The sequence below is a fragment of the Colobus angolensis genome, unplaced genomic scaffold (genome assembly GCF_000951035.1).
Source record: "Colobus angolensis palliatus isolate OR3802 unplaced genomic scaffold, Cang.pa_1.0 Scaffold345, whole genome shotgun sequence".
Lineage (NCBI taxonomy): Eukaryota > Metazoa > Chordata > Mammalia > Primates > Cercopithecidae > Colobus > Colobus angolensis.
In genome coordinates this window covers 2,365,540-2,382,805 of record NW_012116766.1, presented here as the reverse complement: position 1 = coordinate 2,382,805, position 17,266 = coordinate 2,365,540, and the positions used below count along the sequence as shown (strand labels likewise).

At 37.3% G+C, this 17,266-nt stretch overlaps 1 protein-coding gene across 3 annotated transcripts in view; it reads left to right on the top strand.

Annotated features, from left to right (window-relative positions):
- Positions 1–1,744: 1,744 nt before the first annotated feature.
- SYNPO2 (synaptopodin 2) overlaps positions 1,745–17,266 on the top strand; it is a 178,012-nt gene continuing 162,490 nt past the window's right edge. For 2 of the 3 annotated variants that reach the window (XM_011952710.1, XM_011952711.1), the window contains exon 1: positions 1,745–2,035. In XM_011952710.1, the coding sequence (XP_011808100.1) occupies positions 1,931–2,035 (105 nt within the window). In that variant the 5' untranslated portion in view covers positions 1,745–1,930. The remainder of the gene's footprint in view (positions 2,036–17,266) is intronic. The other variant, XM_011952712.1, reaches the window with a different exon arrangement.

Here is a 17,266-nt window from a genome sequence, read left to right as displayed (position 1 = left end):
CTGTGCTCATGAGATGAACTGGTGTGTCTAAATGGTCCCTGTCTGAGTGAGAGAGAGAGAGAGAGAGAGAGAGAGACAGTGTGTGTGTGTGTGTGTGTGTGCGCGCGCGCTCTCTGATGGGATGGTCAGAGCTGTCCAGGGCTGGTTCCTGCCTTGCGCCCTAAGCTACAGGGAGAGGCTCAAGCCACTGGAGACCCTGAATTGGAATAAGTGGGTTGCAGGAGGAATGAATGTATGGATGCAAATTATTGTCAAATAAAAATGCATAAAATATATTATAATCACACAAATGAATGACAATAAATGATTCTGTATGGAATTGCTCAGTGAGCCTGCTATATTTGTTATGGTTTTGAACTGCACTGTGACAGGAAGTACGCCTTGTAATTTTCCCTTTGCAAACATTTGTTCCTTGATTGAATCCACCACTACTACAGCTGCCCTTACTCACTGATTCACCAAAAATTGGGTCAATGATTGTCTTGTTTTTGTTAATCTTTCTTAAATGCACGTGTAGCTGACATTTCCATGTTTAATATTAGAAGTGTTTTAATCTTATTTAGAAGTTTGGTGATGTCTTTGTGACCAGAAATAGACTGTAGGCACTTAACCTTGTTTTTATCAATCAGTCTATGGTAAAATTGGTTTTAAAGTCACAGTTTCCATGAACGTATCTGTGATGTTTTAAGTGAGAACTTAGTATATATAGTGTTTCTTAGTGCTGAAACAGGCAATGTGTCTGGAAATCACTTTTGTTTGGTACCACAAGTAACACAAACTAACTTTCCCAGGCTCTTCCTTATTTAGTATGTTTTTATGTGGATGAATGTTATGGAAAACAAAAGTATTGTGGGAAAATTAAAATGTCCCATTGTACATTTTTGGCAGATTGTATTCAGATTTAAAACATTTAAATATTTGGAATATACAAAATCCACTTTTATATTGGACCACCCAGATTCATGATATGGGATGACAAAAACTATAAAAATAAGAAACCTGTAGGTGACATTGTACATTTTATGCAGTTGACTAACTGTTGGGTTTAGGTTTAGGAAGATCAGCAGGAAGAAAGAAAACAAAACACGTTAAAACTTAACATACCCAAAACTATGCAACAGATGTAGTTATAAGAATGTAGTCTCCAGGAGAAAAATTCATATTCATTCTCTCTCTTTCTCTCTCCCTCTCTGTCTCTTCTCTTCCCCCTTCTCTAAATATATGGTTCAGAAAAGTACTTTTCAGAGTTGGAAGTTTATTAAAAAAAAAGTTTATGCTTTCTTTTGTTTCCTCTTATAGGAATAATTCAGGACGCTGCAGACAGAAAAGTAGTAATTTAACTCACTTTAACTCTTTTTTTTTCTATTCCATTCATAAATGTGACAATTCTCAAAACATTTATTTGAGAGAATCTAATTCTCTAGTAGTTTAATTCCCAAAGCTCATACTTTATGACGTCATTCATGGCGTGGAGATTAGACTTTCATGTGTCCTTTACTATTTACAGAATTATTAAATGTGTTTCAGTCGTACTTATACCTTTAACCGCTTGAATTTAATCTGTTAGTGCAAGAGAACTTTGGCTCTCCCGTCCTCCTTTCCCTTACCTCTCCCCACGTGGGGACATTCTCCTGTGTGTGAGGCTGCTTTCCTTTCCCTGAAGGTGGGCCGAGCAAAGGAGAGTGACGCAAGAGTGGGCTGTGTCCTGGATGCTGCGAGCGCCTCTGCCTCCTTGAGAATGAGCCCATTAGCTGCACAAATTCGCAACGGGCGGCCGGGGCAGCGGCTGCAGCAGCAGCAGCGGCGGAGGCTCTGCATTACCCAGTCCTGCGTCCTCTGCAGGCGCCCGAAGCTGAGTGCGCATCCTCTACCGCACCCAAGCTTCGTCTCTCATTTCAAGCTCTTCATGCTGCCCAACTAAAAGGAAAACATGGGCACGGGGGATTTTATCTGCATTTCCATGACTGGAGGGGCGCCCTGGGGGTTCAGATTGCAAGGTGGCAAGGAGCAGAAGCAGCCCTTACAAGTTGCAAAGGTAGGACCTGAACGAAGTGTCACGGCTCTGTGCTAGGAAGGAAGGAATGAAAGCAACCTGTTGATGGTGTTTTCAAGTTCTGATGCAGAAGTCTAAGTATTAGTTTGATTTTGCGGCGGACATTGATTTTTCTAGGATGTGAGTTGTTTTCTAAGAAACTTTGGAGAGTAATGGACCACATCCTATGTAATTAACTTGCGATCGATGATGGGTAGGTGGGAAGAATGCCATATTTATCAGCAGAGGAAAAGGCCTAGTTAACCATGTTCTTCTGACAACCAGCGAGACACTGGGGAGCGTTTCTTCCAGGCAATTTTAGAACGTTCAGTTGAGTTATTGTTTCATGTCACTTCACTTGGCTCTGGCAGAGTTGAAACGCTCAGTTCAGCATAACTACTTTGCTTGGCTATTTTGGGGACTCATATAGAGCGTTGGTAGTGATATTTATTACTCAGCATTCATGAAAAGGCCAATTTTGGGCAATAATTTTAAAAGTATGATGAAATAGCATAAAATCTATTTAAAAGAATACCCTTTTAAGGATTTGACAAATAAATGCAAAAATCCAAGTGCTGTATTCCTTCTTATGTACTCTTTTAGTCAAGGTCTCAAAAATAAACTTAGAAGACAATCTAAATATATTATAATTAACTAAGAGGTAACTTTGTAACACATTAATAAAAGTGCTTTATGCTTTTATTGCCATTAGATTCCCTGCATTACCAGTTAGCCAGAGGGGATCTGGTATTCTCTAATTGGCATTCAGCTAAAATAAAACTTAAAATGCACAAAACTAAGCAAACTTTTACCTAACTTCATCATCAAATTGCAAATTATAGTATTGTATTGAAGAACATGCAAGAGCATGGGATTAATTTCCTACTTTATGCTTATGTTAAAAATGGGTACAGATCTTTATGAAATACATGGGCCATTGCCTTTGTAGTTATTGCTTCCCTCTGGCTTTTACTTTTTTTTTTTTTTTTTAAGTGTCCCTTGTGAAGAAAGAAGTTTCTTTGAAACTTCTTTTTGCTTCCAGGCATCCATCTGAAAATCCTTTCGTAATGTGATGGTGGAATCCTGCCACCTAGTGAAAATTGCGAACATTAAGAATGAAGCATAAGACAGTAGATGAAAAGCAGAGTTTTTTATGACTGGAAAGTTCCTCCGAGGTCTGCAGTTCAACCCATGAATTTTAGATGAGGAAAGAGCCCAGGGATGTTAAGTAACTTGCCTTGAGTTTTCAGCTTGGAACTGGCAGAGTGATTAAAGGCTCAGAAAGGTGGTTTTGTTGGGTTCCTTTAGGAGTCAATAGCAGGCAACCTCAGATAAAATATGAATGCCCAATTTAGCATATGTAGAATTCGTGACACTGAAGCAGATTCGTCCTGAGTCTAGAATAGCAGTTGGCTGGCTCTAGGTATGAGATTTGGGTTCTAATTCCAGCTCTGACCTAACTTGCCGCCTGGCCTTAGGAAAATCTCTCACCCTTCCTGTCTCATCTGTTCTCTCTGTGTGTGTGTGTGTGTGTGTGTATGTAGGGAGAGAGAGACAGTTTTAACTTAGGTAGTAAAGAAGTAAGGAAGAAATTGGACTGTGCAGTCTACAAAGCTCTGTCTTGCCCAAGTATTCTACGATCCTTCTAGTGTACAGTTTTAGAATCACTTGCCTGCTAATTGAAATATGGGGACAGAGTGTCTGAGTGCTATTGTTCTCTGGTGGCTCTTTGGCAGTCAGGCCTGAAGAGTAGAGTGAGGAGTGGCTTTCTTCTGAGTTCTCCATGTGCCGATTTCAATGTGGAACCTCCTTGTGGTGACTCACTGAAGAGCTGAAGCAGATTGCTAGGAAAGGGTGCTGTGGAGGAGATTCTCTGCTAATGGCATCGCTATTGCCAGGATTCAGTAAGGTTGTTAGGCTATGTCAGAATCCAGTCCTACACTCCCCCCAAATCATCCTTCCTAAAATATCCAGCAATACATTTGTGATTTTCAAAAGGTCATTATTAAAGCATCTAGATGATTGCTTTGCTTTTGTAGTTTGTGATACTATAGTTAGAGTTATAAATTTTAAAATATCATTATGAAAGTATCTGGAAGTTTGCCTTAATTCTTGTGTGTTTGTGTGTGTAAGAGAGAGGGAGAGAGAGAGACAGGGAGAGAGAGAGAGAGAGCAAGAGACAAACTGTAGTCTACAGCCTACCTTTTGTCCGTATGTTAAAAAGACTAAAGAGCTATCTATAGAAGATGTTAAGTTCTAAATTACCATGGCAAGGCATATTTTTGTTGATCTTTTCCTTTTTTTAGTTCAAATGATTATATTTGATTTCTTATACTAGCATTATTTGTGGGAGAAATTCCTTGGAACAAAGTGCTTATCACTTTCTCTGTTATACAGCTATTGCCTCACTATGATAACTGTATTTTATTTTAAACATTAAGTCAATTCAGATCTAGTCATGGTATCTCACTGAGTTCAAGGCAAAGTGAATGTTGCTTGGGCATACACTTTCTCTTCTCGTAAGGACTGGTGATAGCTTGTTAGGACTGGATGCAAGGAAAGAGACAGAAAGGCTAGAGAGATGGTTGCTGTCAAATCAAATGTTCACAGTTTTGAATAACATGCACAGAATTAATTTGGGAGTTGAAGGAAAACTTAAATTTTCAAAGAAAAGAAAATTTCAGCGAGTGCTTGAACCATGCTCCTTAAAATGGGAATGCTACAAAGCAGTTCTGTAGACAATAACACATTTTGGCTTGCTGTGAAATATCTACATATTTAGGTTTTTCATAATTCTATATAGAGTAAAAATCTAACAGGCTGAAATAATGTGAAAAAACTCATCTAATGTTATGAAGAACAATAAAAATTGAATAACTTTATAATTCCCAATAAACACCTTTATAGTGACTGACATATTTAGTTACTTGTGAAATACGTCCAAACATGTTTAGTATTTGGTTAGCTGGTTGAACTATACACTAACCCCCAATTTTAAAGATAAATAACAAGAATATTCATTATCAAAACCTGTCATTGACATTTAAGCTCAATGCCACGAAAATCTGTTTTGTTTTAAAAAATAAACTGAGTTTTTATAAGGCCCAAATAATCAGTAACATAAGCTTGTTTTTAAAATGTTTATATATCTTTTAATTTATATTCTAAATATATGTGATGGGAGGCAAACATTTCTAACACTGAGTTATAGCATAATACTCTGCAAAGTATATTTTCAAGAGATTATAAACAGAAACAAATTTATCCAAACAGAAAACCACACTGTGTGTGCAGATGGCTTTACAAAAAGAATGTCAGCACTTCTTCTTTACAGAACTCTCTCTTTTGGGACATATACTTATCTGGCTCTGTCTCAGGACATACTTTTGGCAAATCACTTTGAAAAATCCTCATATAAAGGAGTGGGGAGAAATTTTTGTTTTACAAAAAAATCTTATCTGTATTGAAAAATTACTCACATTTTGAAAATAATTAAGAAAAAAAGTTCAGACTGTTTATCCGTTATATGTTTTAATATAGTTAGAAATTTATTTTTTCTTCAAATCTTACATACCACTGTAGTATGCATTTTTCTGAATTTAGTTCAAAATTTCAAATAATTGTTCATTAAAATTGAGGTGACATAGTATAATCCTTCATTTAATAAGGCCAACATGGATTTAATAATTCTTATCTATTATTATATATGTGTTCTTTAAGATTTGAACAAAAATGTATTATTTACACAAAACACCTTTCAGATAATATAATTCTTTTCCCTTAGTGCCATCAGTAAGGTTTTTAAAATGTTTCAAATATAAGAATTCCAGAAACATAGGTATTTCTAAAGGGAGTAAAAGATTTTAATGTGTTCGAGTGTGTATACTTGAGAATAAACGTTCCTTCCTATATATGAAAACTAGTAATATCTTTATGAAAATATGCTTAATCACTTAATTTTTAAATTGATTTTTAAGCCGTTTCCAGGAATTTTAAAGCCAGACATGCTTATAGAAGTTAATGTGCTCTAGGTATATCTATTAAGTAGGCGATATTAAAAAATCCTTATTTTGGAATCATATATTTTAAGAGAGAGTTCTGAAAGATGACAATGAGATAAAATATTCACTATGCATGAACTTTGCTATTAGCTCGACATAGCACATATGTAGCTTACATGTATCAAGCCCTTGCCATGTGCCAGGAAAAGTTGCAAGTGTTTTGCTGGTATTATCTCTTCAAATGTTCCTCAAAACCTAAACAGTAGGTATGAGAAAGGCTACATTGCTTGCCAATGGTTAAGCTACCAAAAATGATGAGATCTGATTTTTCTTCTTCCTCATTGGTGGAAACAGGTGCCTGAGAGGATAAAAGTAGGTTAAATCAGTCCCAAAAGGAAAGATTATTTAAAAGAAATACCATAGTTTGTGTACAACCCTGATTTAATTGATCTGGGGTTCACCCTGGACATCAGGATTTATAAACACTCCAAAGGGAATTGTGATGTGTGGTCAAGATTCACAAAAGCTGCTATAGAAAGTTGAGGCCAAAAAAAAATCTGATGTTCTACCGCACAGCACGGTGACTATAGTTGATAATAATGTATTGTATATTTCAAAATAGCTAAAAAAGAGGAGTTTAAATGTCCCCATCACAAAGAAATGATAAATATTTGAGATCATGGATATGCTAATTAGCCTGATTTGATCATTCCACAATGTGTATACATGTATCGCTGCATCACGTTGTACCCCATAATACATGCAACTATTATTTGTCCATTAAAAGTAAAATAAAACTTAAAAAAGAAGATATATATGTATATGAATATATATTATATATATTTTGCTGGTTCATGAAATCATCATCATCAATCATCTAAGATTCTTTACTGCTCTGATGTTCTATAATTGTCATGAAAATTCAAGAAAAGGTTAAAAAAAAACAAAGTGAGGCCAGATAGGTCCCCACAGGACTTACTGACGGGTGGTGGCACGTTATGTCCCTTCCGCCCTTCCCCGCTGCCTCTCTCCTAGTCAACTTAAGAGGAAGACCAGAGAGAGGCTAATCATTATCTGGGTTTTTGGCACTGTGAGCAGGTCATAATAGTGGTGGGAGGATTTTCCCTTTCTGAAGCCAGAATGGATGGGCTGCCCGGGTCAGTGGGAGTGGGGAAGAGGAGGTATTGGGAAGCTCCAAAATGATTACTGTAAAGATCAGAGGAACTGGCAAGAAGGGGAGACTAGCAGTTTATTCCCTGGTAGTTTGTCTTCTCCGTCCATGGACTTGCTAGCCTCCCTAGTGCCTTCATAAGTGGGAGTGGGTGCAGAGTGTTGGGGGAAAGTCGGGGGAATAAAACTGCAGAAAGATGCAGGGGGAAGGAGAGTAGGAGAAAAAGGAAGAAGGAGAGAGAGAGATAATATGATTTGCTTTAAAAATAATTACCTTTGTTTAATACTCAATAAAAGTTCAGAGTTTTTATTTCTAAGCTGAGAGTTCTATACTCTGACAGTAACATTCAAGAAACACTTCTCTAGGCTAACTGAAACTACACATCTGCATAATACCGAAACGCATCCCAGGTTACTAAAGTACTGATTCACATTTAACAAAAAGAGAAGAAAAAGGAAGAGGGAGAGTATACAGTTCTTGTCATGCCCAGTCAAATTTTCATTCATTCTGCCTAGAAATTTTAGTTTTAACATGATCATGGCCGGGTGCGGTGGCTCAAGCCTGTAATCCCAGCACTTTGGGAGGCCGAGACGGGCGGATCACGAGGTCAGGAGATCGAGACCATCCTGGCTAACACGGTGAAACCCCGTCTCTACTAAAAACTACAAAAAACTAGCCGGGTGAGGTGGCGGCGCCTGTAGTCCCAGCTACTCGGGAGGCTGAGGCAGGAGAATGGCATGAACCCGGGAGGCGGAGCTTGCAGTGAGCTGAGATCCGGCCACAGCACTCCAGCCTGGGTGATAGAGTGAGACTCCGTCTCAAAAAAAAAAAAAAAAAAAAAACATGATCATCAATGGAAGTCACATGAGTTGGTGATAAGTTTTCAGGACTAACATACATAAAGAACATGTGATTGATATGAACCTATGTGATGTAACTGATTTTTTTTAAGGAGCGTCAACTCATTCCATTATAAACATATATTTCTTCCAGTAACGGCTTTCGACATGATAAAGACGAATCCCTTTGTTAGTAATATTTTGGGCAGATCTCATCATTCCTGGTGGCTTTTAGTTATTAAAACACTTAACTTTAATTAAAGCTTCAGTCAACTATATGACTCTAAACTCTCTCCCTAGTCACTGTGGCCAGGCTTGTGGCTCCAGGGTGTGGCATGGAAAGGATGGTGTCTGCTGTTTACCCATATCCCTCTAGTCCCTCCATGGTTGAAGGAAAGAGGAAAGATTTGAAGAGGAAAGGGGCAGATAGATATATTTATTCATAACTGAATGAGGTGGCGTTTCTCTCTTCTTTGGGTGTTGTGCTTTTCTGGTTAATGTGAATGGCCATTAATGTCCTCTCTGAGGCTGGTGTCCAAATTCTGGAGCATGTGTACGGTTTCTTCTGGGAGAGCTAGAGGGCCTCATTAGTGTACAATCCCCTAACACAGGAAATCAGGCTTCTGACAATCTCTTCTGTACCTCCTACAATCCCACTGGTTCATCAAGATACCAGCTTGCTCCTGCTAGACTCTGGTTGAGTTTGGCCTTTCTGGGTAGGGCCTTGGCAAGATGGTTGAAATCTAGCTACCTTTTATGATAGTCACTCACCCACAGGAAATGCAAAGATCCTTGCCTTGCCAAATGGGGAAGTCACTATGCAGTGTCATTATGACATACACATTATGCCTAACTGGATATTTTGCATATTTTTCATAGCAATCATCTTAATGTAGCTCCCAAAATAACTTCTGTCAGTTAATTAGTGTTTAAGAATATAAACTAATTTATATATTTGGCTAAAAATATTTCACATGTGTATATCTTATAATTTCTGAAGTGTCTTAATATATGTTATCTCTTTTAACATTAATTCGGTTGATAAAGTTTTGTAATTCTCAGTTTATAGATTAAAAAAACTGATCCTGAAAAATAAATTAATTGCAAAAACATTACATAAAGAAGCTCAAAGTTAAATATAATTCTTTCTGTCTATTAGGGGCATCATGCTACTCCACTGCCTCTACCTGGATAAAGAACAGGCTGTCACTTAGTACTGGTGAAAAGTGCATTGACTTCAGTACAGGGTTTCTATGAAATAGAATCTCACCAAATTTAACCTTATTCCTTAAAAACATTGATAAGAAACTATTCTTTGTTTAATGGGCCCGAGGAAGAGGATTATAGGTAATGTGCAATGGGAGAAAGACTGAAAATGGAACCAGTCTGCTTATGAATAAATCTGAATAATATATAGACTCCAAGTTTATTATGTCTTTTCTAACAAATTCATGATGAAACTGAATGCAGTGAGGTTCTTATAAAAGGAAATGGAGAATTTCTGAAATAGGTTCATTAAACTATTCTGAAGAGTAAACACCTTCATGAAGTTAAAAGACTCGTCTAAGAAAGAAAATAACATCTGCTCTTTTGAGGGATATTTTTGACAGCCTCAGTGAGAACATGTTTATGATTTTGGATTACTTTAGGCACTTAATGTTTCTGAATTGTCTATCATTCTTTTCTGTTTTTCAAAAGCAGGGATGACCAGAGTCTCAACAAACTGTATCTTCAAGTCTTTGTGAAATTGTTTGCATGTGGCAGATTATTGCATGTCGTTTCCTTTAACTAGCATATAAATCTGGTGTGTTTCAGATAAATGAACAGCGAAATGTGGTGGATTTACCATTTGGAACATTGTGAATGAAAATTTGTGTCTCTAGATTATGTAACAAATAACTATTTCCTAACCATTGGTCTTTGGATTTTTATAATCCTACTCACCAATAACTAGCTTCTCCTCTTGTATTTCGAAGCAGTGTGGGTACTGGATTGATTAAAAAAAATGAAGGATGAGCTTTCCGGAACAGAATTACGGATTTATGTCTGTATTAGTTCATTTTCACACTGCTACAAAGAACTATTTGAGACTGGGTAATTTATAAAGGAAAGAGGTTTAATTGACTCACGTTTCACATGGCTGGGGAGAACTCAGGAAACTTACAGTCATGGCAGAAAGTGAAGGGGAAGCAAGGCACATCTTACATGACATCAGGAGAGAGATAGAGAGTGAGTGGGGGACTGTGAAACACTTTCAAACCATCAGATCTCATGAGAGCTCACTCACTATCATGAGAACAGCATGGGGGAAACCATCCCCATGATCCAATCACCTCCCACCAGTTCCCTCCCTCAACATGTGGGGATTATAATTTGAGATAAGATTTCAGTGGGGACGCAGAGCAAACTATACCAATATTTTATCTGATTCGACCTATAGATACTCCCCCTTCCTTCACCCTTCTTCCTTCATCCGGTTTAACAAAATTTACCTTCTTCAATTTCACCTTTTCAGGATATGTTATTTTTATCCTAGGAAATCTGTAATCATGACCAATGACTGCCATTTAACCCCAAATATCTTCTTGTCTTTAACAGTATCTTCTGGAGAAATTTTTATTTAAGAAACTCATATATGACGTTTACTAGGTGCCAGGCGCTTCTTGAATAACCGTTTAAATATAATGACAGAATTCTGAGGTTACCCTTAGTTAAGATCCCCATTACAGGGGCACAAAGAGGTTAAGTGGCTTCTCCAGGTCACATGGGTAGTTAAGACCAGAGCTGGGGTTCACATCTAAAGAGCCTGGATCCAGGGCTTGTGTTCTAAGCTCCTACACATGTCACTTTTGGATCTAGTGTAGTTTGAACAGCCAGTTAAGACAGGAAGACGGCATCTCAACAAGAGCATGCTGGAGAGATTTTTGTGACCCCTTAAACCAAACCCGCTTTTCTTGTTCTGACATTAAGTATAATCTCAATTACTTAATGTTAAATCATTTTATTTGAAGCTTTTATTTCCAAAATGAATAATTTAGGAAATAAAACAGAAATAGGCTAGAAACATTCATAATTCTGCCTTCTGAAGGATAATTTTCTTTTATTTTCTTAGCAAGATTTTCCATGTCTTCTTGAAAACTATGGCATGATACCTTGTTTTTGAAGCAAAAACTTTCAAGCAGCTGACCATTTTTGAGAATTTTGTTATGCAGTTCAAGACATATCAAAGGTGAAATTATTAAGAGAATATAAATCCAGTGTGTTTTGCTGGCAGTCTAGATACTGATTTTCTACCTCCTCAGTAACCCCCACTCCATTTCCTGCTCTGTATTCCTGCTCCCACCACCTCATCTCAGGTCCTTATTTTTGTCTCTTAGATAATTACATTGGCCCTGTAACTGGTCTCCTTGTTTCTGGTTTCACATTCCTTGAGTTCCTGCTACACAGAGCTGCCAGAGAGATTTTTCTAAATCACCTGTTATATCACTTCTTAAAATACTTCAAAGGCTCCCCATCTCTGTCATCAAGATAACCATAACATTGGTTTATCTTATGTGCAGACATGGGTTAAGCACTTTAGGAATTATTTTGTTCCTAATATTCCTACAATCCTTTTTGTTTTTTTAACAGTCGAGGAAACTGAGGCTTAGATAAGTTAAGTAAAAAATTGAATATCATATAGTTAGCAAATGGCAAAACGAGGACAGAAGCCAGTCTGATGACAAAGCCCAGGCTCTTAGCTGCCACCCTGCAGTGGGGCTTGTTCACAGACCGACGGCCCCGCTATGGCACACGAAGCTCTCTGTGATCTGGATGCTGACAAACTGTCCAGCCCCATCACCTGTCACCCTCCTAGAAGTGCATTTAGCATTTGAAAATACCATGATTCTCTCAAACACTGTTCCTCCCTGGTTGCTTCATCCCTGCTGTGTCCTTGGCTGGAATGCTTGTCCACCCCATCTCCTGGCGCCTTCCCTAAAATGCTTGGAGAGATTTTACTTACCCTGGACATCTCTGTTAAAGTCAGTTCTCTGAGAGGTTTGACTCAATTGTCTAGTCGGAGGGGAGCACTTGCTCTTCCGTGTTCCTGTGATCACACACTGCTTTCACCTTGAGCTCCCACATGCAGCCTGACGCTGAAGCTTTTGTTCACAAGTCTGTTTCCTCCATTAGACCAGTGGTAGCTAAAAGGTTTGATTGTGCCTCTTAAAACAATTTTGAGCATATCCCATATACAGGGTGAATGTACATATGTATGAAATATAGTATATATGTACATGTACTGTTGCAATTTGACCAGTAGATTTTTCATTTTCTCTGATGTCTACCCTTTGTCCTTACAAACTAGTTGGAATAGGTTACATTTTTATTTTTGTATTAAACCCTGACTGTACTTTTTTTTTTTTTTTTTAAGTGTCCCTTGTGAAGAAAGAAGTTTCTTTGAAACTTCTTTTTGCTTCCAGGCATCCATCTGAAAATCCTTTCGTAATGTGATGGTGGAATCCTGCCACCTAGTGAAAATTGCGAACATTAAGAATGAAGCATAAGACAGTAGATGAAAAGCAGAGTTTTTTATGACTGGAAAGTTCCTCCGAGGTCTGCAGTTCAACCCATGAATTTTAGATGAGGAAAGAGCCCAGGGATGTTAAGTAACTTGCCTTGAGTTTTCAGCTTGGAACTGGCAGAGTGATTAAAGGCTCAGAAAGGTGGTTTTGTTGGGTTCCTTTAGGAGTCAATAGCAGGCAACCTCAGATAAAATATGAATGCCCAATTTAGCATATGTAGAATTCGTGACACTGAAGCAGATTCGTCCTGAGTCTAGAATAGCAGTTGGCTGGCTCTAGGTATGAGATTTGGGTTCTAATTCCAGCTCTGACCTAACTTGCCGCCTGGCCTTAGGAAAATCTCTCACCCTTCCTGTCTCATCTGTTCTCTCTGTGTGTGTGTGTGTGTGTGTGTATGTAGGGAGAGAGAGACAGTTTTAACTTAGGTAGTAAAGAAGTAAGGAAGAAATTGGACTGTGCAGTCTACAAAGCTCTGTCTTGCCCAAGTATTCTACGATCCTTCTAGTGTACAGTTTTAGAATCACTTGCCTGCTAATTGAAATATGGGGACAGAGTGTCTGAGTGCTATTGTTCTCTGGTGGCTCTTTGGCAGTCAGGCCTGAAGAGTAGAGTGAGGAGTGGCTTTCTTCTGAGTTCTCCATGTGCCGATTTCAATGTGGAACCTCCTTGTGGTGACTCACTGAAGAGCTGAAGCAGATTGCTAGGAAAGGGTGCTGTGGAGGAGATTCTCTGCTAATGGCATCGCTATTGCCAGGATTCAGTAAGGTTGTTAGGCTATGTCAGAATCCAGTCCTACACTCCCCCCAAATCATCCTTCCTAAAATATCCAGCAATACATTTGTGATTTTCAAAAGGTCATTATTAAAGCATCTAGATGATTGCTTTGCTTTTGTAGTTTGTGATACTATAGTTAGAGTTATAAATTTTAAAATATCATTATGAAAGTATCTGGAAGTTTGCCTTAATTCTTGTGTGTTTGTGTGTGTAAGAGAGAGGGAGAGAGAGAGACAGGGAGAGAGAGAGAGAGAGCAAGAGACAAACTGTAGTCTACAGCCTACCTTTTGTCCGTATGTTAAAAAGACTAAAGAGCTATCTATAGAAGATGTTAAGTTCTAAATTACCATGGCAAGGCATATTTTTGTTGATCTTTTCCTTTTTTTAGTTCAAATGATTATATTTGATTTCTTATACTAGCATTATTTGTGGGAGAAATTCCTTGGAACAAAGTGCTTATCACTTTCTCTGTTATACAGCTATTGCCTCACTGTGATAACTGTATTTTATTTTAAACATTAAGTCAATTCAGATCTAGTCATGGTATCTCACTGAGTTCAAGGCAAAGTGAATGTTGCTTGGGCATACACTTTCTCTTCTCGTAAGGACTGGTGATAGCTTGTTAGGACTGGATGCAAGGAAAGAGACAGAAAGGCTAGAGAGATGGTTGCTGTCAAATCAAATGTTCACAGTTTTGAATAACATGCACAGAATTAATTTGGGAGTTGAAGGAAAACTTAAATTTTCAAAGAAAAGAAAATTTCGGCGAGTGCTTGAACCATGCTCCTTAAAATGGGAATGCTACAAAGCAGTTCTGTAGACAATAACACATTTTGGCTTGCTGTGAAATATCTACATATTTAGGTTTTTCATAATTCTATATAGAGTAAAAATCTAACAGGCTGAAATAATGTGAAAAAACTCATCTAATGTTATGAAGAACAATAAAAATTGAATAACTTTATAATTCCCAATAAACACCTTTATAGTGACTGACATATTTAGTTACTTGTGAAATACGTCCAAACATGTTTAGTATTTGGTTAGCTGGTTGAACTATACACTAACCCCCAATTTTAAAGATAAATAACAAGAATATTCATTATCAAAACCTGTCATTGACATTTAAGCTCAATGCCACGAAAATCTGTTTTGTTTTAAAAAATAAACTGAGTTTTTATAAGGCCCAAATAATCAGTAACATAAGCTTGTTTTTAAAATGTTTATATATCTTTTAATTTATATTCTAAATATATGTGATGGGAGGCAAACATTTCTAACACTGAGTTATAGCATAATACTCTGCAAAGTATATTTTCAAGAGATTATAAACAGAAACAAATTTATCCAAACAGAAAACCACACTGTGTGTGCAGATGGCTTTACAAAAAGAATGTCAGCACTTCTTCTTTACAGAACTCTCTCTTTTGGGACATATACTTATCTGGCTCTGTCTCAGGACATACTTTTGGCAAATCACTTTGAAAAATCCTCATATAAAGGAGTGGGGAGAAATTTTTGTTTTACAAAAAAATCTTATCTGTATTGAAAAATTACTCACATTTTGAAAATAATTAAGAAAAAAAGTTCAGACTGTTTATCCGTTATATGTTTTAATATAGTTAGAAATTTATTTTTTCTTCAAATCTTACATACCACTGTAGTATGCATTTTTCTGAATTTAGTTCAAAATTTCAAATAATTGTTCATTAAAATTGAGGTGACATAGTATAATCCTTCATTTAATAAGGCCAACATGGATTTAATAATTCTTATCTATTATTATATATGTGTTCTTTAAGATTTGAACAAAAATGTATTATTTACACAAAACACCTTTCAGATAATATAATTCTTTTCCCTTAGTGCCATCAGTAAGGTTTTTAAAATGTTTCAAATATAAGAATTCCAGAAACATAGGTATTTCTAAAGGGAGTAAAAGATTTTAATGTGTTCGAGTGTGTATACTTGAGAATAAATGTTCCTTCCTATATATGAAAACTAGTAATATCTTTATGAAAATATGCTTAATCACTTAATTTTTAAATTGATTTTTAAGCCGTTTCCAGGAATTTTAAAGCCAGACATGCTTATAGAAGTTAATGTGCTCTAGGTATATCTATTAAGTAGGCGATATTAAAAAATCCTTATTTTGGAATCATATATTTTAAGAGAGAGTTCTGAAAGATGACAATGAGATAAAATATTCACTATGCATGAACTTTGCTATTAGCTCGACATAGCACATATGTAGCTTACATGTATCAAGCCCTTGCCATGTGCCAGGAAAAGTTGCAAGTGTTTTGCTGGTATTATCTCTTCAAATGTTCCTCAAAACCTAAACAGTAGGTATGAGAAAGGCTACATTGCTTGCCAATGGTTAAGCTACCAAAAATGATGAGATCTGATTTTTCTTCTTCCTCATTGGTGGAAACAGGTGCCTGAGAGGATAAAAGTAGGTTAAATCAGTCCCAAAAGGAAAGATTATTTAAAAGAAATACCATAGTTTGTGTACAACCCTGATTTAATTGATCTGGGGTTCACCCTGGACATCAGGATTTATAAACACTCCAAAGGGAATTGTGATGTGTGGTCAAGATTCACAAAAGCTGCTATAGAAAGTTGAGGCCAAAAAAAAATCTGATGTTCTACCGCACAGCACGGTGACTATAGTTGATAATAATGTATTGTATATTTCAAAATAGCTAAAAAAGAGGAGTTTAAATGTCCCCATCACAAAGAAATGATAAATATTTGAGATCATGGATATGCTAATTAGCCTGATTTGATCATTCCACAATGTGTATACATGTATCGCTGCATCACGTTGTACCCCATAATACATGCAACTATTATTTGTCCATTAAAAGTAAAATAAAACTTAAAAAAGAAGATATATATGTATATGAATATATATTATATATATTTTGCTGGTTCATGAAATCATCATCATCAATCATCTAAGATTCTTTACTGCTCTGATGTTCTATAATTGTCATGAAAATTCAAGAAAAGGTTAAAAAAAAACAAAGTGAGGCCAGATAGGTCCCCACAGGACTTACTGACGGGTGGTGGCACGTTATGTCCCTTCCGCCCTTCCCCGCTGCCTCTCTCCTAGTCAACTTAAGAGGAAGACCAGAGAGAGGCTAATCATTATCTGGGTTTTTGGCACTGTGAGCAGGTCATAATAGTGGTGGGAGGATTTTCCCTTTCTGAAGCCAGAATGGATGGGCTGCCCGGGTCAGTGGGAGTGGGGAAGAGGAGGTATTGGGAAGCTCCAAAATGATTACTGTAAAGATCAGAGGAACTGGCAAGAAGGGGAGACTAGCAGTTTATTCCCTGGTAGTTTGTCTTCTCCGTCCATGGACTTGCTAGCCTCCCTAGTGCCTTCATAAGTGGGAGTGGGTGCAGAGTGTTGGGGGAAAGTCGGGGGAATAAAACTGCAGAAAGATGCAGGGGGAAGGAGAGTAGGAGAAAAAGGAAGAAGGAGAGAGAGAGATAATATGATTTGCTTTAAAAATAATTACCTTTGTTTAATACTCAATAAAAGTTCAGAGTTTTTATTTCTAAGCTGAGAGTTCTATACTCTGACAGTAACATTCAAGAAACACTTCTCTAGGCTAACTGAAACTACACATCTGCATAATACCGAAACGCATCCCAGGTTACTAAAGTACTGATTCACATTTAACAAAAAGAGAAGAAAAAGGAAGAGGGAGAGTATACAGTTCTTGTCATGCCCAGTCAAATTTTCATTCATTCTGCCTAGAAATTTTAGTTTTAACATGATCATGGCCGGGTGCGGTGGCTCAAGCCTGTAATCCCAGCACTTTGGGAGGCCGAGACGGGCGGATCACGAGGTCAGGAGATCGAGACCATCCTGG